Source organism: Microcaecilia unicolor, chromosome 6, assembly GCF_901765095.1.
Source record: "Microcaecilia unicolor chromosome 6, aMicUni1.1, whole genome shotgun sequence".
NCBI lineage: Eukaryota > Metazoa > Chordata > Amphibia > Gymnophiona > Siphonopidae > Microcaecilia > Microcaecilia unicolor.
In genome coordinates this window covers 182,929,229-182,952,629 of record NC_044036.1, presented here as the reverse complement: position 1 = coordinate 182,952,629, position 23,401 = coordinate 182,929,229, and the positions used below count along the sequence as shown (strand labels likewise).

Sequence of the window (23,401 nt, the reverse complement as noted above, 5' to 3'; positions counted from 1 at the left end):
CTTCCTCCACTGATGTCGAAGGGGAGTCGACCTGGGTGGCAGCCGACGCAAATGCTGCAGGCGGCACCGGGGGTCGGAGACCTCACCACAGGTGAAGGGCTAGGCACCGCTACAGCAGATAACAGGGGGCACAAGCACCCCCGACATCAAAGCTGATTGTCGCAGTAAGCCTTCCAGAAGTTCTGGAAAAGGTCCGGATACGCTCGTCAAGAGCCACCATCGGAAAAGAGACTGTGGGGCCGGTGGAACAGGCGGTGTCAGAATCCATGGAGGCTCGGGAGCAGGTACCGGGCTGCCAGAAGACAGACGCATCGGCACCTCATGTATCGAGGGGGAGCTGTCCTCTCAGTGTCAACGCTTCTCGGGTGCCGACTCTCGACGCCCCGGAGCTCCCAGTACCGTGCGAAGGAGAACGATGACGGTGCTTCTCAGCTTTCGCTCGACGCCCGTCATCAAGACTCCTCGGTACCAATGAGAAAGACGTAGAATCCTCACATCTCCTCGGGGCCGGGTCAGACGAAGGTCAGTCCCGGGGGGCCTGCATAGCAGGAGGCCTCGAGACAGGTGGAGACCCACTCGATGTCTCACTGCTCCCAGCGCGAATTGGTCTCAGCAGCCATTAAACTTGCTCCCCGACGTCAATACTCCTGTCGATGATGACGACGACGACCTCGGCACCGATGTCGAAGGACCGGACCCGGCTCCAAAAAGTTTTTACCGTTGAGCCTCTCGAGACGCTTGGGTCCGTTTCTTCATACGAAGACACAGACTATAAGTGGCTGGGCTATGGTCGGGCCCAAGGCGCTGCATACACCAAGCGTGGGTATCTGTACCTGAGATGGTCCGGTTGCACCGAGTACAACATTTGAAGCCGCTGGGTGTCTTCGATGACATAGAAGAAAACACAGCCTCGGTGAAATCAAACAATGTGATTGTGCCAAAAAGAAAGGGCACAAAAAAGGGGAGAACCTGACCGAGCGGCCTAAAGGTCGACCGCATGAAAAAGGAAAGGAAACTTTAAAATGGCAAAAAAAGACAAACTACGGGAAACTAATATATATTTTTTTTTGTTGTGGAAGAAAAAGAAAGTGAAGAAGGATCGCGAAAAAGTCTTCGTCCTGGGCCGAACGGAACGGAGTGAAAAACACTGCCGCACCTAACCGTGGAGAAAAAAAAGACTAAAGAGACATGCTCGTGCGGCGGGTAGGAAGCCGTTCGCGCATGCGCAGTCCATCCTGCTCATGCAACAGAATGTTCCCGAAAGTCTATTTTTGCTGGCAAAATTTTTCTTCCGGTTCCTGGGCCGGCGTGGACGATGACCCAATTGTGAGAACAAGCAGCCTGCTTGTCCTCGGAGAAAAGAGATGTACTGATTGACAGAGGAGCTAGCCATCCCACATAGCTGAGTTCAGTACAGTGATCTCTATTTCCACCTGCTGGTAGATGGACACAACCCACCAGTTTCTGGATTCATTTGCTGCTATGTTAAGGAATGACCTGTTAGTCCCGGACAGGCAATTTAACCAGCCAGAAACCATTTCTGGTTGGTTAAAATTGCTTTGAATATCGACCTGAATGTTTCTTCCAATGGCTCTCAGATATTTCCCTATCCCCTCTCCAGTCTTCCACTCATCTATAGATGCTACTCTCTCTGCTTGCATAACTTTTAGGGCCCCATGGAACATTCCAGGCTGCAGTTGATGTTAAGTTAAGAATCTGTCTCACTGCTAGATATTTGTAATGTAAACTAACATGATAATGTAGTTCGCCTACTCAAGATAAGACAAAGTAACACTAAATTCTCTCTCTCTCTCATACACACACACACAATATATGCACATATACACCCACAAAATTTAGCAGAAGAATCACATGCCTTTTCTAGTCTTGGGCTTCAAAAATCCATGGATTTTTTTTTTTTTTTAGGCGAATTCTCTTCATAGAGAAAATGAAAGATTTTAGGTTTGGAAGGTAAGATTAGTTCTTACCTGATAATTTTCTTTCCATTAGTCCTAACAGATCAATCCAGAGACGAGTGGGTTATGTCCCTCTACCAGCAGGTGGAGGTAGAGATTACCTCAAATGTTTGCCATATATGGACCTATGCCTCCATCTTAGCCTCAGTATTGTCGATACCAAAGCAGCAGAAGAAGAAATAAATCCAACATAAACGCCCTCTCCTGCCCGTACATCGGCCAAGTAGGCACCACCTCCACTGCTCCCGCGGGAGGGAAATATCCAAATTGAGAAACTGTAGCTTGTTGGCTCGATGAAAATAAGAACCTAAACAAAAAAAACAGCCCCACAATCAATCAATGACAAAACAGGGAGGGCCCTCTGGATTGATCTGTTGGGACAGAAAGAAAATTATCCGGTAAGAACTAATTTTACCTTCCATAGCATCCCACAGATCAATCCAGAAACGAGTGGGATGTACCGGAGCAGTCCACAATTAGGGCAGGACAGCACAACCCCTAAAGAGAAGAACGGAGTGAAGAATACCAGCGTACCACCAGAGATGCTGCCACTGAGAAAAAAGTACGCCCAATGGTACGCAGAACCAGGCCACCAGAGGGAACTGAGACCCGAAACCCCAAAGCAAGCCGATGAAATAGCATCACCAACAAGGAAGCCGAGGAGAGGAAACTACAGCGCTAGAAGAAACAGCCGCGAAAACCGCTCAGCCAGGGGTGCGTGCTGCACTGAAGAAAATAAGGAGACATGGGGCCAGAGAAAAAAAGGCCGTCCGAACCAACGAGAAGCAAAGGTTCCTCTAACTGGGCAGCAGTGCTAGAAAAATAAAACGGGCACAAAGCGGGCTAGCTTGAACCTCCCCAAAAATTCAAGGAACGAGGAAGCAAACCGCCACAGCCCGGGAAACCGGCGCCACCATATCGCCCCTGCAAGAGCCGAAGGGGAGCATCGGACAAACCGGAAAACAAGAGGAAAGTGCTCCTGCTTGAAAACAAATTTCCCATGCCCGCTGGCACTGCAGAAGCGACTCCTGGATTGATCTGTGGGACGCTATGGAATGTTTCTCTTTGTGATGTGGTATGTTAACTGTAACAAAGTGGTAGTAAAGCATATCTCTGTAATTAAAGTTAGAATTTCAAAGCATACAGAATGCCTTACCTTGATCATGTCTCCACTGGAAGCAATTACATCTGTAGGGATGCTAATACTGAAGGAGCGGCCTACAACCGCAGTACTATCAGGGATCCCAATCATTGGTGCTAGTGTCTCTTTCACCTCTGAAAACAGAGAATGCATGGATGCCTCCAGCTGGTTTTCCCAGTCTCTTTTAACTTCAGTTAAACCACTGGCGCAGACAGACAGGACAGAGGTGGCCATAAGCAGCACTATCAAAAATGTCCCTCTTAGTGAAGTGAGCAGCAGCATAATTCTAACATTCATTCTAGCCCTAATTCTTCAAATTCAGCAAACAATAGGAAAACTAGAAGCACGCAGAGTTCTGCAGATCTAAACCTTTGTGTTTGCTGAAGTTCCTCACATCAGTTCTATTCCATCCCAGTTATTGTCAGGAACCTAAAAAAAAAAAAAAAAAAAAATCATTCAATGTGGCCTCAAACTCTTCAATTAAATTTTGACATGACAGCTATAAAATAAGAGTCTTCCATTTTATCTGTCTCACCAGTTAAGATCCTTTAAAAAAACAAAAAAACAGTTCAGCTCTCTAATTGCTTTAGGAGAATTTTCAACTTCAAAATTAGCCAGTTAGTCAATAACCTTACCTGCTCAGCAGTCTGGCTTTTACTGATTGGTGCCGATTGTTTTTCTACTCCTAATACTGGAAAATTTCCTTATCAATTTTCTTTTGATTAGAGTACCAAAGAGCAAGATACAAAAACACAGAAATGGTAGCAGATAAAGTCCACAATACAAAGGTGGAAAAGAACCAAGTCCAGGAAATCAGTCCAAAACACCAGGATAAGATGCTCCAAATAACTATTTGGACCCTACACGGTCCGTGTTTCGGCTACAAAAGCCTTCCTCAGGGGTCAATCAATGAGTGCTCAGATATATATCGATTGATGATGGTGCGCATAAATGTCTATCACTTGGTCAAAATGTATGTAACATCTAATTTGTTACGGTTAGATGTGTATAATTATACTACAGCAAGAGGCCCTCACTGGATGCCCACCGGAAGGGTGGAAGGCCAGATTTTAGGACTCAGGCTGTAAAAATACCAGCTAGGTTTAAAAATCTATGACTGGCTGAGCAAGGACTTGCATTTCCTGTAAGTTAATATGTGTCCCCGCTTGGGATCCATCCACTGGAATAGTGGTGGGTCAATTTACATACCTTAAACAGCCTAAACTGGAAAAAAGTACTAACTAGGCCAAACAACAAGCAAGTGATTTAATATTTGAGAATCTGCAAAAGCAGGTCTGAATAATGGTACAACTTTTAAATCAAATATAGCACCTGTAATGAAAGATCAGATGAATAAAATGGAGCTTATTAGTTTTGGTATACAATGATACAGAGGTAATACAGAGTTCATGAGATGGTATGAAAGGTATTGAGATGGTATGAAAAGTATTGCAGCCGGAAGATGTGAAACTGTTATCTCAACGCTTCCCAGAACATGTTGATAATTAGCAGTAGCTGAGAACGGAAGGAGGTGGGCACATCCGACAGCAGACAGCATGGGAAAGTATGCTCTCAGAAATGCGAAATATTAGCTAGGTATCTCACCATTCACTTCTATGGAGAGGATAGAGTATAAAAGAAGGAAGATTTTGGCTTGGTTAGAGAGTCTTCTCCAAAGCTTCAGTCAGACGGCGAAGCTCTGTCCGGTTGTACCCAGAATCTGTCTGCTGAATGTACCTGATTAAAGCCTGATGTACAAATAAAATCCTTATTCGAAATGATGATTTGTGGGCTTAACTTAATGATGAAAGGCTGTAAGTATAAATGCTTCTGCTGTATCAGGCTATCACTCGCTGCATTATATAACTTGTAACCTAAATCCAGTTTGTCATAAGGCTGGTATCTGTTCCTTGCCAGTGCTGAGAGGCGGACTAATGCGGGTCTCTTAGATCTAACGTCTCTTTCAGTGGCAACTCCTCTTAGAACTTCACAACCCCCTGATTGCCCCAGTTCTAGGGCTATTCAGAGATGGAGTCAGATTAAGGTCATTTAAGCCTTCTTGGGGGGGGCTCGGGACCCCTTAATTCACGACATTGGTGACCCAGCGTTCGATTTAAACACGCCATGCGAATTTTTGTCAAAGTGGGGATTGATTCTAGCTCTTGACTAAAATTCTGTTGTTTTATCTTCCAATTGATTGCTGTCCTTTTCTTGCCTTTTCTTGCCCCATCACTATCTTTCAATATTCTGTTCTGTTCTTTCTCACCCCCTTTTTCTTTCTCCCATCCTGTCCATCTCTTTGATTTGCGTGATGTGCGCAAGACTGTGCTTGTTGTGTGATTGGTGCATAACTACGAATCCAGGCGACTGCGATTTGGGGTTTGCTGTATGTTTATTTCAATGTTCAAAATCTTTGGATTGGTCTTTATGCTAGCATTCTCGCTTAACAATCCTTAGAGATTGCGCATTTTTCTGCTTCCCATTCCACCCTGTGTTCTGTCTTAATCCCTCCTTTTCAAATCCCTGTCCCCTTGTTCTCACTATGTATTCTGTTCTTTCTTCTTCTGTCGACCTTATTTTCCTCCCCAATCCCTTTTCCTGTTCTCCTTCATCCTAACTTCTTCTATTATTCCTCCTCATTTTTTTCCTATTGGAAACAGTAGTTACGGTGTTCAGCTTTGTAGCTGCTTACCGTCGTCCAACTACTGTTTTCCTCTTATCTAATCAGTTCCTTCAGTCTTTTGAACTATGCTTTCTCTCTAACCACTCAGCCCACACCCCCCCTTCCTGTCCACACTTTTCTTGGCTCTTTTTCATAGTGCAGCATTAATAACTGCGTAGTATCTCTTATTTCGGTCTTTTTCCTTTTGCATCTTTGTGTGTGTCTTTGCACTCTGTCTGCCGTCTCTGCTTTTTCTTATTTCTCATTTCCACCTGTCAAAATCTTTATTTACTGCGTAGTTCAACTGATTGCTCTTTTTCACAGCTGCTCAGTCCTGTGCTCTCACCCCACCCCCCATAGCCATTTTTCTTTCCTTAAGTCCAATCTGAATCCCTTCCTCCACAACATTTTGTTCTTGTCCCCCTTTTTCTGCCACAATAATCCTCCCTGCCCTCCTCTCTGATGCTCTACCGACTCCTACACTATATGTCTGTGGTCCGTGTAAAATTTATAAGGGTGTGGCCCGCACGGTACCAATTGGGGTAACTTAATACCTTACATACACCTTTTTGGCTTCTTGTGCAAACCAGAAATCATTTTTTTTATTTTTTGATTTCCTAGAAAACTTTTCTTTTTCCTTCTCAGTCCTATGTGGTGGCAGTTTTAATTTTCTTTCCGGAACAAAGTTTATTATATTACTAGTAACTGTCATATTTGATATATATACTCCCTCTTGGGCTTCGAATCTGCCTTTGTAAATCTATTTAAACTTCCCCGAAGAGGTGTAAGTTCTAAACCCCTTTTTCTCACATTTTTTAATATCCTTATCCAGGCTGCCATTTTTTTTCGGTAGCTTTTAAAGGTTTTCCCTAACAAGTGCTGTAGTTCACTATCTCAAGGACATGAGAGTCTGGGAAGCTTGCCCACTTTAGCTGCCTTATCAGTCCAGCACTGCTTTGGCAGAGGAGGCTCTACAGTTCACTTTTAAAAGCTAAGAAAGTGATTTTTTTTTCCCTCTCCTCTCCCCCTTTTCCGTTCGTTTTTGTCCCTGTTCTATGCTGAAGTGGTACAACAGTCTTTTACACAGGTATCTTTCAACTCCGGTTCCCCCTCAAAATTGGTTCCTTAAGCAGGCACCATAATTGTAAAATGACTTATCTTTTCATGCCAAGTCCGTTGTAAGTGCACTTCTGAGCATATAAGAATGTACGGATGTATTTCTTGGTTTTCACTGTATCTTAGTCTTACTCTGCATTCTCCTTTTATCAGGGCATACTTTTTCTCCTCTTTTGTGTCATTTTATCTCCCACTCCCCAAAATTCACTGCTCATACTGCTTTGACTTTTGGGCGTTGCTCTCTATTTCATTCCATCTCCCTTAAACAAAGGCTTTCTCATTCTGTCTCTGAGCCATGATTTTAACCCCGAGACAGGTTTCTTTATTTTTGTGCTGCAATTGACAGCTTGATAGACCTTATTGTGCTACACCATGTGGTTACAAAGTTTTAAAAGGGTATCTTTCCTTCAAACATACATTACTTGACTTTCCCCTTTAAAACTAGCTTTCTCCTTCTTTGTCCTAGTGTGGTTTCCTGTGATCACATTACAACGTTTCTTAGCACATAAATCCTGTCGTAATCGTCTAGGAAGCCTTAGTCCGGAAGCCAAAAATTAACCCTTACTTAACAGAATATGCTGGTAGTAATGAAATTTAGGTTGCCGTTTGAGAAGATGATGGCTGCGTGCCATGATAATACAGTGTTGCTTCACATCTCCAGTTATTTCCTGTTGTTTCTTTATAATCCAACCCACCTTTTCTTTCCTTCTAATGCTGCAGCTGTTCTGTTTGTCATCATTCCAATCACTGACTAGTATGTATGTTTTATGCCGAATCATTAGAAGTTCTTGGTGTAAGAATCACATGTTTTAATTTATTTTTTCCCCTTTTACCTGTTTATCCACAAAAGCTTCCTCCTTTTCTGAGTGTATGGGTATTAACTTGTCATATTTACACCACGATTCTAGTGTCCTGTTTCAAAATTTATTGAATTATATGCTTCTCTTATATTTTCCTGTTTAGATGCTACTTCCAACCTATCCGGTACCCGCCCCAAAAGCATTTAATATGTATTTAACTTTATTTCATTTATTCTAGGGCTATAACTCCCGACTACACATGTTATAATGTCTTTGTTAGTATACATTTTCTTGCCTTTTGTTGAAATCGGTGTTTCCTTTCACTGGCTTGTTGGATGGAAAATTCTATTTTCCATTGCTGCATGACAAGTGATGTCTTTGGCATTTTTAGTTCTGGCTAATGTGTTCCAACTAATGACTTTTTTATGACTGTGCCTTCCCCGAAGAGCTTACATTTGTTTGTTTTGCCTTGGAATATTTCGTTTTTCTCTCTATTTTTACTATCACTTCTATAGTAATTTTCAGGGGCTTTTCCCTGGGACATACTATACTTTTCTTATATACCAGTGTCACGCTATAACTATTGGGTTTGATATCGATGCCTGGGGCTTACATCCACAATGGATGACGGTATCGCAATTATTAGATTTTAAGCAGAACCCCATTCTATTTTCGGAATGGCCTGCATTCACTGAATTGGACTATTGCCCATATAGAAGTTACCGGTACAGATGCGCGCTGGGGATATACAGAGACGTCTAAAATCCTTTAGTTGCAAATTTAGACAGGTTGACTGGGGCCCTAAATTTTTGTTCTCTTCTAGACGAATATTTAAGCATCTATTGGGGGTTAGTGACAGAATGGCGAGTGTATTCCCATGTATGGCGAGTGTATTCCCATATTTCTAACCGGCGAAAACCAATTAGATCGCTGCCCTTTAATTTTAGAGAACTTATTTTCGCTGTTCGCTAAAATCTTTTTTTTGGAGTTTTTGCTTCCCCCACTTTTGGGGTTTTCAATATGGCGAGTGTTATCCCATATCAAATTCATGGCGAGTGTTATCCCATGTGCGATCCAAGGCGAGTGTAATCCCATTACATGGTGAGTGTTATCCCATACCAAAATTCATGGCGAGTGTTATCCCATGGTCAATTTCTATAGAAGCATACTCTGGAGGGCAGTATTTTTAGAGTAGGATATATATAGTAAGTGACACAACTGACTCTTGCACTATTCTCATGTTCAAGGCTATCATTTCTTTGTTAAATATAACCTGCGGCAAAAGCATTGAGCTTTCCGCCAATTAGTAATTTCTGTTCTAGGTTCCGCCACTGGGACGCTCTTGAAGACGCGTGAGTATTAAGGTGTTTTCTATACGCATGATGCATGTTTTCCTTTGAATGATCTTCCTTTGCACGTTTTTATATATATATATTTATAGAGGTACCTATTATAATTCTTTGAACTAGGATCCAACTTGAGATTTAATTTGCCATTTTACACTGCACACCTCCACCTATGTGGATTGCTTTCCCCTTATTCCTAAATCCATTATGTCCACTCAGTCCTCCACTAGCCCCCTGGAAAGAGTTCTCAACTTTTTCCCCGCTAATAAAAAAGAACTTTCCCGTTTATGTCAAACCTGGCATACCGTTTGGTCTGCTAAAGACCCGGGATTGGAATGGCCAACAAAGGGCTCATTTGATCAGGGTAAGCTCCAAGCCTTGGTCTGCTATAATGAATCCAACAAAACAGGAAAATCTAGGGATAAGCATTTAGCTGCTATTAATAAATTTATACTTATTGCACAAAACCAGCATGACAGAGCCCTAACGAAGTCTGATTGCGATCAAGCCCCTTACCAAGAGGCAATAACACCTACTGCCCCACCACCTTATGATGCTGCAGGTACTACCAAGCTTCTACCATGTGCAGTGGGATATACACCAATACCCCCAGGGTATTGTGATAAACCTCAGCTACAAATTTCTCAGGGATCTCAGACACAAATCCCCTTATCTCAGGCATCTCAGACAGTGATACCCTCGCTGCCTGCGGTATCTCCTGCTCCTATAAGATTTGACCCACCTACTACCGTACACATTGCCGGTGTAGTTGATCTATATCTTCCCTCATCACAAAAAGACCCAATTCCAATATCTCAGGGGTCAGTACAAACCCAGACGCCCTTAACCCCTTCAACAATCCCAGTGGCCACGACCACTGCCCAATTACCCACTGTTACCTCTGCTCCAACGATGCAAGCAACAACCCAGACGCTAACCCCACCACCGCCTCATGTATATCGTACTATTGGAGGCTATGAGATTGAGATACCCCCACCCATTATTGAGCAATATCCTTGTGTCCCGAACCCATCGGTTCCGGTCACCGTCCAGCACCCTGCCATCAATCAAATTGATGTGGCTGCCCAGACCTCCATTTATCCTGGGCTAGGATCAGGATTGACCTCACACATGACCACCCAAACTTCTACCTACCCATATATGGGGCACACAACTCAGACATCACCTCCACCACTACACTTGGACTCTTCTGTCCAAACTGGTCCCTTGCCCGCTGAATCCCTACAATCTATCCTGTCCCAACTACGACAAATGGGTTTCATTCCATGTAGTCCTGCCACACAGGCACGGGCTATTTGTCAGGAACTCTGTGATCGGGGTTTCATTAAAGCTCCCCCAGTTCCGAAAGACTCTTCCATACCGACTCTAGAACCTGAGTGCTCTACTCCTCCCAGATGGGATCAATTGGGTGCATGCCCCAAGGATAAAATTCCCCAATTAGCAGAGGATCTGGCTCTTCTCCGCCGTCCTCTCATACTTCCAGCCAAACCAGGTACTGGGGATCTACCAAAAGTAATATCTTCCCCATTAGAAGAAGCATGGGAAATTTTAAAACAACAACTTCCAACTAAAACAGATTTGATGGATATTCGAAACGAACCTCCCCCAATACTAAGTTTCTCCTCCTCGATGGAAGGAGATTCTTCTCACCTTGACCTACCCAAGCCCCTCCCCCTTGACACGCCAGTCCCTTCAGGTGCAGGCCGTCTACCGTCACCCGGTCTCACCTTAGCCACTATAGGAGATGATCTCGTATACGTTTCAGAAGGACTTCGTTCCCTACGTAAGTCCATGTCGGCACTCCCTGACACTATTGCATCTGCTACATCAAAATCCGAAATACCCCAGATACCCCAACAACATGATGTTATTTCTCATCATACTAGACAGCGCGATCCTCACGGTTATCTTACTGATGAAGGATCTAGCCGCTGCCTTGCAGTCATTAACAGTCCCCGTCACCCTACAGGCCTGAATGTCAGTACAGAACCCATCATATCTGATTCGCCTAGCACACCTGCCCAATATGTGGCATTACATGAGAGTTCATGGCATTATGTCCAACCATGGGTTGATAACCTTGCAGGATGGTCTGAGGCGCTTCAGCCCCAGTCCGCCCTCTTCCCACGTGAAGGATCTTTACGATCAGACAAGCTTTCACTTGTAAGAGATCTTATTTATGACCACCCCGACCCCCATTGGGATCAGAAAACAACCCTCTATCTAATCCAAGGTCTTCAGGTTTGGAAAAAGTATGAGAATCAGTTTCCCCCAACCACCTCGATTGATCTCCTTAAATCAGTGAAACTTTTTCCCCTGCTGAATAAAATGTCAGGTGGTGTCCCTCATACGGAATACACCCCACTTTCAGCTGTTGAATTGAATAGCCTCATACTACAGCTCCCGGATATTGCACAGGGAGGTAACCGCTGGTTAAAGAAATTACAGGACATAACCCTGGGGACTACTCTATCAGTCGGCGATATAAAAGCACTCCTGGGCAGAACCCCACACGCTAGTGTCACTGACATATTCACTCAATCAGGCTATGCAAAGTTTGTAACAGATACCCAGTATGACGGCAACCCTTTGACAGAAATTCAGACCAAAGTATTTCAGGAAATCCGGACCATGTATCCGACCCTTAAAGACTTTTCAGTTATCACTTCCCAAAGATGGGAAATGGATTCAGAACCTATTGAGGCTTATTTACTGAGACTCCAAGACCTATATAAAGAAGAAACAGAGGAAAAATTTGACTCTGATAATGCCCTCCCAGTATTCTACCATTTACTGAAGGGAACCTTACCCTCAGAGATTAAATTAAAATTGGAGAATACAGTGGGTCTCCAATTAGAAAAATGGCCTAAAATTCGTGAACACATCCTTCATCATTGCAGACGGCTTATTAAAAGCAAGCAAGATGAAGCCCAACATCGTAAGACAGTGCACACCAACTTGGAAATGCTACAAACTGAAGATCTCAAAGAGAAAAGAGCCTCTAAGAGCTCTGACCCTGATACCAATACTCCTGACACTTCTCCCCCTGTTATAGTTATGTATGCTGACCAACGCTATGACAATAACGGTCGAAATCAGGGCCCACGGCCCTACCGCCCAGACCGTAGAGTTGATTACCCTGAAGAAAGAGGTCGTCGCTCTCAACCCCAGCGAGGTCCCCCAAGGGGCCCTCTTGGAGATACTAGGCGACGAGACTATCGTTCCTGGCCTAGCCCTGATCGCTATCCTGATGTGCTCTGTTATCGCTGCCAACAATACGGTCATTATGCTGCTGAATGTCTTCAGACACAGCCATATAGATTTAGAAAACCGCAGGTCCGTCAAAATCCCCCAGAATGCCAGTCATTCCCTTTGTGGAACCCGGATCAACGCCGTCCGCAGTGACCACTGATCTAGGGATCAATATTGCCCACCCCATAATGACTAGACGGTACCCCGAACCCGATTTGATTTTGTTGCTCTCAGTTACCCATACTACTCAGCTACTTAGTAGTATCCAGAAGCCATTTCTCTGTATATGTATTGGTGTGATGTTTCTGTTTATATTACAGGTGACATGTCTTCATCTTATATTTTTCGAGGTTTAATTTCAAGTGTATATTTATGGTACCATACAAATGACCTAACTGAGTCAGCAAGTTAATTATTTGCTTTTATGCATACCTTCCCTGGGGAGTTCTTATCAACTGCAGGGATGAGCGATCCCCAGAGGATATTCATTTATGTCTATTTCTATATATATACCTGAACTGACTTATTTATGCCATTTTACTTTATACGAGATCCCTTTTAAATAAAAGCTGTATATTGCTCATTGTTAAAATGTTTTCTGCTTTAACTGTTATGCTGTTTAAATTGATGTGACATTCACTTCTTTAGTTTTTTTCATGAATATAAAGCCTTCATTTTTGAAATCTCTCTATGATATGTGTGACATCTGAAAGCTTTTCATTATTTCCTTGTCTAAGAAAGAAGAAATATTTAATAACCATTATCCGTTATATGGAATAAATGCGGAGAAATGTTCCCTTGAACTGGCCATTTGGGGGATCATTTTGCGCTGCTCATAGATTTTGTAGTATTCTTGAACTGGGAATTGGTGAGGCTTTCAGACATGAATAAGGAAAATTATGCACTCCACTTTCTGATTCCTTTCTATTCGAAACAGGAATGGCAACTATTGCTCTTTTTGTCTCTCTGTCTTTCACTGTGAGTGATTGTGAGAAAAACTGATGTAGATTGTTTGTGTGTAATTTATGCTTTGTGTATTTAACTAACACCTTGCTTCAACTAACTCTTGCCACGTGGTGGATTTGTCTTGAAGCGATATGCTTCTTCCTACTTCTTTGTCTGATTGAAAAGGGTTACTTAAACTCTATGTGAAGGTCAATCACTGGTGTCTGCACTTTTGAATGTTTTTTTCATTTGTCTTTTTCAAGGAACCTTTTTCTGGCATTGCCTTCTGAATATGCCTTGCTGCAATTCAGATGTATCATATTTTGTTTTTTTATTATTAAGCCTATTTTTATCTTACACCCTTCAGGGTGCTTTTTTTAATTTTTTAATTTTTTTAATTTTTTAATTTTTTAAATTTTTTTAATTTTTTCCATTCTCAATGCTTTGTTTTTTTCCATGCCTCCTTCCTGGACCCCATTTATACCCACGACCCGCCTCCTAGCATTCTGACTTCTTTCAATAACTTAACCACATAAATTGCACTACTGGTCTGTTTAAGTTTTGCCTTTCCCCAGATGGAGGAGACGACTGCTAGCAAAGAAGAGCTACCCGATAATGTATCTGATCTGAAGGCTATGTTGCAGCAAAGAATCGCTTAATTAAAAGACAGATGCACAGACCCCAACATTACCTGGTTTCAGAACCGAGACATTATTTAACATGAGTTTCAACAGATGCATCAATTGGTCCATGAGCAAAAGAGATAGGCTCTCCACTTGCTGGAGTTACACAAAGCTTTGGCCTCTACCCTTCTTTCTGAATCATCTAACTCGTAAGTCCTGCTGGCCTCCTGCAGCTGAGGGCTCAACCCTTGGTGAATGGTAGTCATCGTAGGTGAAGATTCCATATCTATTGGCGATAAATGGCGACGCATTGCCCTCCATACATCAATAATTGAACATTTACCATCATCTCTAAATTTTAATTGTTTTTCTCTTTTGTTCCATATACTTTACCATTGTTATTTGATCATGTCTTTCTAAAAATTACCAATCTGCCTCGCACATTATGCAAGCCAGAAGTGGGGATATATTATGCAAATCCCAATTCCAAATCCCAATTCCAATTTTTTTTTTATTTAATTTTAAGTTGATGGTAGAATAAAGACATGGAAAGATCCCAATTTGTACACCATAAGTACGTCTTTAAGGTCCAAATGATGTTAGATCTCCCAAGGTTGTGGCAATAATCTTTACACCTTGCAAACTACTGGACCACATGTGAAAGAGATACGTGTTTACTCAGCCGCAGAACCAGATGTTACCAGCCTAATCATCTCAAGACCGGCAACTTCCTTCAGCAAGCCAGCCTGAAAACCCAGCCCTGTTGGATCTTCCAGAACTCCGTCCAGATTCTTCAACACTTCCACCGCCTCGACCATGTTCGATGAAAGAAACTTTTTGAACTGATACTTAATTTGAGAACTACTGTTGCTGTTTATGGACATTATAGATTCATATTATGTTTTATTTTCAGTTTAGCAGCAGTCCTGTCTAGATATTGAAAAGGTTTTATTTCCTTTATTGTTCTAAATGTTTTTCCACGAGTTTCCCCGTTATTTCTGTTTATGTAATTTAAATTGAAATTGATATTGTTCAGATACAAGGGTAACATCAAACCCTAATACTGGCTAAGATATCATAATGTAGATGTAAACTCTGTTAGTATCAACCTGTTATGCAATTGTTTAACTTTGGTGTAGGCTTACTTGAGCTGCATGTCTTTCTGTAGGTTTGACTAAGCTCCAAGTGGGGTAACGGATATATACAATGCTTCCCATACTTCCAGGTCATTATGCATATGTCAAGATCCATGCATGACCTTGGTTAATATAAATTTTCCTAGGATTGACCATTTTTGCTGTATGAGGCAACCTCATACTTGCTATCCACTTATTAGTGCTCATGATTGGATGCCAATAATGAGTACTAGTAAGGTCCAAGAATCCCGACCTGTTTAAGGATTCTGAATACCTACAACCTTAAACAGCCTGCAATCTGAATACTAACCACATATTTGTTGAGCCCATAACAATGCTTAATCAAAACCACTATTCCTTCCGAGGACCACTGATATAGATACATTAGATTATCTCCCCATGTACTATGCAACAGATACAATAGAAGTCATAGCAAGACCTGAAAGTGTTTATTAGTATGATCCACCTGAAATTGCTATTACCCGCATACCTATATTTCATGGGATTTTGTAGATGAACTCATGGTTTTGTTCCAATCATAAAACCTCTCTCATTACAGGTTTGAGTACGCCTCAAGAGGGGTAACATCAAGATTAAGCCCATGGGGTTGGGTAATATAAAGGGAATTCCATATGCCCAGAAATATACCACCTACGAATGAAGTTTTCTGTCTGGCATAATATCTGCTAGCAACCCATAAGACCAAAACTCCCCCTCTCGTTTGATAGCTTGCCACCTTCTGGAATGGATGATGACGAGCTTGACGAGCTTTGTGTCACCCCTCTCCAGAGGGGGTGACAAGTGGGGAATGTATAATTATACTACAGCAAGAGGCCCTCACTGGATGCCCACCGGAAGGGTGGAAGGCCAGATTTTAGGACTCAGGCTGTAAAAATACCAGCTAGGTTTAAAAATCTATGACTGGCTGAGCAAGGACTTGCATTTCCTGTAAGTTAATATGTGTCCCCGCTTGGGATCCATCCACTGGAATAGTGGTGGGTCAATTTACATACCTTAAACAGCCTAAACTGGAAAAAAGTACTAACTAGGCCAAACAACAAGCAAGTGATTTAATATTTGAGAATCTGCAAAAAGCAGGTCTGAATAATGGTACAACTTTTAAATCAAATATAGCACCTGTAATGAAAGATCAGATGAATAAAATGGAGCTTATTAGTTTTGGTATACAATGATACAGAGGTAATACAGAGTTCATGAGATGGTATGAAAGGTATTGAGATGGTATGAAAAGTATTGCAGCCGGAAGATGTGAAACTGTTATCTCAACGCTTCCCAGAACATGTTGATAATTAGCAGTAGCTGAGAACGGAAGGAGGTGGGCACATCCGACAGCAGACAGCATGGGAAAGTATGCTCTCAGAAATGCGAAATATTAGCTAGGTATCTCACCATTCACTTCTATGGAGAGGATAGAGTATAAAAGAAGGAAGATTTTGGCTTGGTTAGAGAGTCTTCTCCAAAGCTTCAGTCAGACGGCGAAGCTCTGTCCGGTTGTACCCAGAATCTGTCTGCTGAATGTACCTGATTAAAGCCTGATGTACAAATAAAATCCTTATTCGAAATGATGATTTGTGGGCTTAACTTAATGATGAAAGGCTGTAAGTATAAATGCTTCTGCTGTATCAGGCTATCACTCGCTGCATTATATAACTTGTAACCTAAATCCAGTTTGTCATAAGGCTGGTATCTGTTCCTTGCCAGTGCTGAGAGGCGGACTAATGCGGGTCTCTTAGATCTAACGTCTCTTTCAGTGGCAACTCCTCTTAGAACTTCACAACCCCCTGATTGCCCCAGTTCTAGGGCTATTCAGAGATGGAGTCAGATTAAGGTCATTTAAGCCTTCTTGGGGGGGGCTCGGGACCCCTTAATTCACGACAGATGTTACATACATTTTGACCAAGTGATAGACACTTATGCGCTCCATCATCAATCGATATATATCTGAGTACTCATCGATTGACCCCTGAGGAAGGCTTTTGTAGCCGAAACACGGACCGTGTAGGGTCCAAATAAAGTTGTGTTTAGAGCATCTTATCCTGGTGTTTTGGACTGATTTCCTGGACTTGGTTCTTTTCCACCTTGTTTGCATTGTGTTCCGTCTTTGTGGAAAGTGTGAACCCCCTTTGTTTTTGAGGTTTTTTTAGCAGATAAAGTCTGCCAACATATAAAGCTTGATACAGCACCTTTTTCTATTTGCAAGCACAGAAAAAAAAAAATCTCTCTGGCAATCTTAGGTCTATATTGGTATAAAAACCTACCAAGGCAAGGAAGATTCTACAACACATCTAGAACATTTTTTCCTAATTGATTATTTATAGGCATCTGTGTAAAGCAGATATCACCCTGTTGTAAGCCTCATAGCATTCCCAAGACTGAATAAGCATAACAACCAGAGGCTGAAGTGAGACTGAACAGAATTCTATGGATTACTGATATTCCTGGACACCTTTAAGATGCGCAAATAGGAAACATACAAACCAAGTTACCACAAACGTTCTGGTCAGATGGCTATCATTAACGGACTAATTTCAACTAGAAAACTACATGAAAATGAAAGTTATATATTTACATAACAACATAGTAAGTAAAAGCAGATAAAGACCTGAATGGTCCATCCAGTCTGCATTCCAGGCATCAACCACCCTCTTTTATTGGGCTAGCTTAATAAATTGAGGGTAATTTAACAGAACATCTGTACAAAAGTCCAAAAGAAAAAAAAAAAAATGAGGTCTTAACTAGTAATTTTCTTTCCTTTAGTCCCACCAAACTAATCCAGAACTTTCTGAGAAGTTATGAGAGAAGAGGACATTATTTTGCTCTGTGCTTGGTAACTTGAACATTGGGTTTAAAAGAGGAATTGTAGGCTATTGATAAACACTGAATTAAAAAAAAAAACTATTAGTTGTAAATACCCCTTCCCTTAGTTTTAAAACTTGAATTTTCTGCCACAGCATTAACAGAAAGATTCTAGAAGGCACAGAAGGGCCTAGTACAGTCCTCATTCCCACCCACCCCTAGCTTAACTCTTCATTTATAGTCAATTCTAATTAGGACAAGAGGAGAGCTTTCATTAAAGTTTTAATTACATTTAACTAGTTTCTGAGAAGCAAACACTAAATGAACTACAAATTACACAATATAATCTTAAGGATCTTTATATTCACCTAATATCCCTAGTACCTTAAGAAGTTTTAAACAAATAACTCTAATACTAAGATGTAGACAGCAGTCCAACAGCAAGAGAGTTAATATCCAGTCTTTTGCACTGTGTCACATGTATGATTATCTTCCAGTTGGTGAGAGGTTATGTGTTTATGCTCGATGCAGAGAGCTCCTAGCTCTCCGAGAAAGAATCCATTCTCTTGAGGCTACAGTAGCAGACTTGGAGGAGCTGAGGAAGACAGAGGTACATAGAGGCGGCCTACAGGGACGTAGTAAGTAGTCTCACCTCCAGTCTGGCAGCCCCTGTGCTATCTTTGAGGAGGAAGGTCTTCTGAAAGGACAGCTCACCCTGGTGTAAATGGAAGTAATCCTGTAGCCAGGACGAGCCCACCAGGGAATACAATATCCTCTCACACTGAGGATGTGTCTCCAGGAGCTACTGCCCAGGAGGGAAGAGTTAGGACGGCTGTTATAGTTGGTGATTCCATTATTAGGCCTATAGATAGCTGGGTGACTGGTGGACGTGAGGATCGCCTGGTGACTTGCCTGCCTGGTACGAAGGTGGCGGGACCTCACGTGTCACCTAGATAGGATTTTACATAGTGCTGGGGAGCAGCTGGCAGTCTTGGTACATGTGGGTACCAATGACATAGGAAAATGTGGGAGAGATCCTCTAGAGTAGCATTTTCAGAAATTTTGCCCGTTCCACGTGCCGGGCCCAAAAGACAGGCAAAGCTCCAGAGTCTCAATGTGTGGATGAGACGATGGAGCAGGGAGGAGGGTTTTAGATTTGTTAGGAACTGGCCAACACTCTGGGGGAGGGGGAGCCTATTCTGAAAAGAAGGGCTCCACCTTAACCAGGGTGGAACCAGGATGCTGGCATCGGCATTTAAAAAGGAGATAGAGCAGCTTTTAAACTAGAAACGGTGGGGGGGGGGGGGGGGGGGGGGGGGGGGGGGGAGGCCGACAGTCGCTCAAAAGCGCATGGTTCGGGATAAGGTATCTTTCAAAGGCATCACCAAAACAGGGAAGATAGGGTATCCTGATAGTGAGGTTGCAAAAGAGACCATAGTACATCAGGTGTCCTTAAATAAAAATCAGACAAAAGATTGAAAATTAATACTGTCAAGTACTAAGCATGATGTAAATAGGAACAACAAACATACTTTGAAATGTCTATATGCGAATGCCAGAAGCCTAAGAAATAAGATGGGAGAAAGTTAGAATATATTGCACTAAATGAAAAATTAGATATAATAGGCATCTCTGAGACCTGGTGGAAGGAGGATAACCAGTGGGACACTGTCATACCGGGGTACAAATTATATCGTAGTGATAGGGTGGATCGAATTGGTGGAGGGGTAGCATTGTATATTAACGACAGCCTTGAATCAAATAGACTGAAAAATTCTGCAGGAAACAAAACACTTCTTGGAATCACTGTGGATTGAAATTCCACGTGTAAAGGGGAAAAGGATAGCGATAGGAGTGTACTACCGTCCACCTGGCCAGGATGAAAAGACGGATGCAGAAATGTTAAAGGAAATTAGGGATGCAAACAAACTGGGCAACACAATAATAATGGGTGATTTCAATTACCTCAATGTTGACTGGGTAAATGTAACATCGGGGCACACTAGGGAGGTAAAATTCCTTGATGAAATCAAGGACAGCTTTATGGAGCAGCTGGTACAGGAGCCGACGAGAGAAGGAAAAATTCTAGACCTAGTTCTTAATGGAGCACATGATCTGGTGCTGGGGCCGCTTGATAACAGTGATCATAATATGATCTGATTTGATATTAGCTTTGAACTAAGTATACACAGGAAATCAAATACATTAGCGTTTAACTTTAAAAAGGAGACTATGATAAAATGAGAAGAACGGTGAAAAAGAAAAAAAAAAAAAAAAAAACTCAGAGGAGCAGCTGCAAGGGTCAAAAATTTACATCAGGCGTGGATGCTATTCAAAAGCACCATTCTGGAAGCCCAGGCCAAATATATTCCAAGTATTAAAAAAGGACGACGGAAGACCAAACGACAGCCAGCATGGTTAAAAAGTGAGGTGAAGGAAGCTATTAGAACTAAAAGAAAATCCTTCAGAAAATGGAAGAAGGAACCGACTGAAAACAATAAGAAACAGCATACAGAATGTCAAGTCAAATGCAAAGCGCTGATAAGGAAGGCTAAGAGGGACTTTGAAAAAAAGATTGCACTGAAGGCAAAAACACATAGTAAAATTTTTTAAGGTACATTAAAAGCAGGAAGCCGGCAAAAGAATTAGTTGGATCACTAGATGACCAAGAGGTAAAAAGGGGTGATCAGGGAAGACAAAGCCATAGCGCAGAGATTAAATTAATTCTTTTCTTCGGTCTTCACCAAGGAAGATTTAGGAGAGATACCGGTGACAGAAACGGTATTCAAAGCTGACGAGTCGGAGAAACTGAATCAAATCTCTATAAACCTGAAGGATGTAATGGAGCAGTTCTACAAATTGAAGAGTAGTAAATCTCCTGGACCAGATTATATTCATCCCAGAGTACTGATAGAACTGAAAAATGAACTTGCGGAATTATTGCTAATAATATGTAATTTATCCTTAAAATTGAGCGTGTTACCGGAAGATTGGAGGCTGACCAATGTAACGCTGATTTTTAAAAAAGGTTCCAGAGGAGATACGATAAATTATAGACTGGTGAGTGACGTCGGTGCCAGGCAAAATGGTAGAGACTATTATAAAGAACAAAATTACAGAGCATATTCAAAAGCATGGATTAATGAGGCAAAGCCAACATGGATTTAGTGAAGGGAAATCTTGCCTCACCAATCTATAACATTTCTTTGAAGGTGTGAACACACACATGGATAAAGGTGAGCCGGTTGATATTGTGTTTCTGGATTTTCAGAAGGCGTTTGACAAAGTACCTCATGAAAGACTCCAGAGGAAATTGAAGAGTCATGGGGATAGGAGGTAGTGTTCTACTGTGGATTAAAAACTGGTTAAAAGATTGAAAACAGTAAGGTTAAATGGCCAGTATTCTCAATGGAGAAGGGTAGATAGTGGGGTTCCCCAGGGCTCTGTGCTGGGACCGCTGCTTTTTAACATATGTATAAATGACCTAGAGATGGGAGTAACTAGTGAGGTAAGATAAAATTATGTATCATACCTGATAATTTTCTTTCCATTAATCATAGCTGATCAATCCATAGACTGGTGGGTTGTGTCCATCTACCAGCAGGTGGAGATAGAGAGCAATCCTTTTGCCTCCCTATATGTGGTCATGTGCTGCTGGAAACTCCTCAGTATGTCGATATCCAAGCTCCATCCGCAGGACTCAACACTTAGAGAATTACACCCACGAAGGGACACTCTGCCCAGCTCACCACCGCCGAAACGGGGGAGGGGAGTTAACCCAGCTCATCCCCACACAAGTGGGGGAGGGGAATCCGTCCAGCTCATCCCCGCGGAGCGGGGGAGGGACACCACACCCGCCGATGCGGGGGGATCTGGCTTATCCTGCAACCGCAACCGCGGGAGGAGCTGACTGACCCTAACACCGCCGAAGCGGGAGGGGTACAAAACTGCCCTACTGCCGCACGAAGCGGGAGGGAGCGCCGGCAGAATTTAAGTCTCAATCCAGTCCCGTAAAATGGAGGGGAGAGGAATGCAGCAGCTCACTGTAACACAAATTCGTCTCAACTCTGGAAGAATTCATTGAAAAACTTGAACATGAAGTCCTCCTGAACAGGAACTGAAGACTAAACTTGAACCTGAAATGCAACCAGAATATAAACAGTACAGATATCTGGGAGGGGCTATGGATTGATCAGCTATGATTAATGGAAAGAAAATTATCAGGTATGATACATAATTTTACCGTCCATATCATGCTGATCAATCCATAGACTGGTGGGATGTACCGAAGCAGTACTCACCCAGGGCGGGACATTGAAATCCCTGACCGCAACACTGAAGCTCCAAACCGGGCCTCCGCCCGTGCAGCCACAGTCAAGCGGTAATGCCTGGAGAAGGTATGGGCCGAAGCCCAAGTTGCCGCCTTGCAAATCTCTTCCAAGGAGACGGACCCGGCCTCTGCCATCGAGGCCGCCTGAGCTCTAGTGGAGTGAGCCTTCATCTAGATAGGCGGCACCTTCCCCGCGGCCACATAAGACGCTGCAATGGCTTCCTTGACCCATCTTGCCACTGTAGGCTTAGCAGCCTGCAGACCCTTACGAGGACCTGCAAACAGGACAAACAGATGAGCCGATTTCCGGAAATCATTGGTCACTTCCAAGTATCTGATGATGACACATCTCACATCCAGATATTTGAGAGCAGAGTATTCCTCTGGGTAGTCCTCCCTACGAAAGGAAGGGAGACAGAGCTGCTGATTCACATGGAAGCGAGAAACAATCTTGGGCAGGAAGGAAGGCACTGTGCGAATAGTCACTCCTGCCTCAGTGAACTGCAGAAAAGGCTCTCTACATGAGAGCGCCTGGAGCTCGGAAACTCTTCTGGCTGAAGTGATAGCCACCAAAAAGACTGCTTTCAACGTCAGGTCTTGCAGAGAAGCCCTCGACAAGGGTTCAAAAGGCGGCTTCTGCAATGCTCTTAGCACCAGGTTGAGATTCCACGCAGGCACCACTGAGTGCAGAGGAGGGCGCAGATGATTAACTCCCTTGAGAAAGCGCACCACATCTGGCTGCGAAGCCAGGGAAGCACCCTTCAGGCGGCCCCTGAAGCAAGCCAGAGCCGCTACCTGGACTTTAAGGGAACTGAGCGACAGGCCTTTCTCCAGACCTTCTTGCAGGAACGCCAACACTGAAGAAATTGGAGCAGTGAAGGGAGAAAGTGAGCCTGCTTCACACCACGCTGCAAAGATACGCCAAACCCTGGCGTAAGCAGTAGAAGTAGAGCGCTTCCTCGCTCTCAGCATAGTGGAGATGACCTTGTCTGAGAAGCCCTTCTTTCTCAGACGCTGCCGCTCAATAGCCAGGCCGTAAGACCAAAGGGGGAGGGATCCTCCATCACCACGGGACCCTGATGTAACAGGCCCTGCTCCACTGGCAGCCGCAGAGGATCGTCGACTGAGAGCCTGATCAAGTCCGCATACCAGGGACGTCTGGGCCAGTCCGGACCCACCAGGATTATCCGGCCCAGATGCTTTGCCACCCGGTCTAGCACCCTGCCCAGCATGGGC

At 43.1% G+C, this 23,401-nt stretch overlaps 1 protein-coding gene across 1 annotated transcript in view; it reads right to left on the bottom strand.

The window, feature by feature from the left end:
* Positions 1-23,401, bottom strand: part of DAG1 (dystroglycan 1) — a 126,651-nt gene that overhangs the window by 38,990 nt on the left and 64,260 nt on the right. The window contains exon 2 of the mRNA XM_030206056.1: positions 3,133-3,546. Within this exon, the coding sequence (XP_030061916.1) occupies positions 3,133-3,414 (282 nt within the window). The 5' untranslated portion in view covers positions 3,415-3,546. The remainder of the gene's footprint in view (positions 1-3,132; positions 3,547-23,401) is intronic.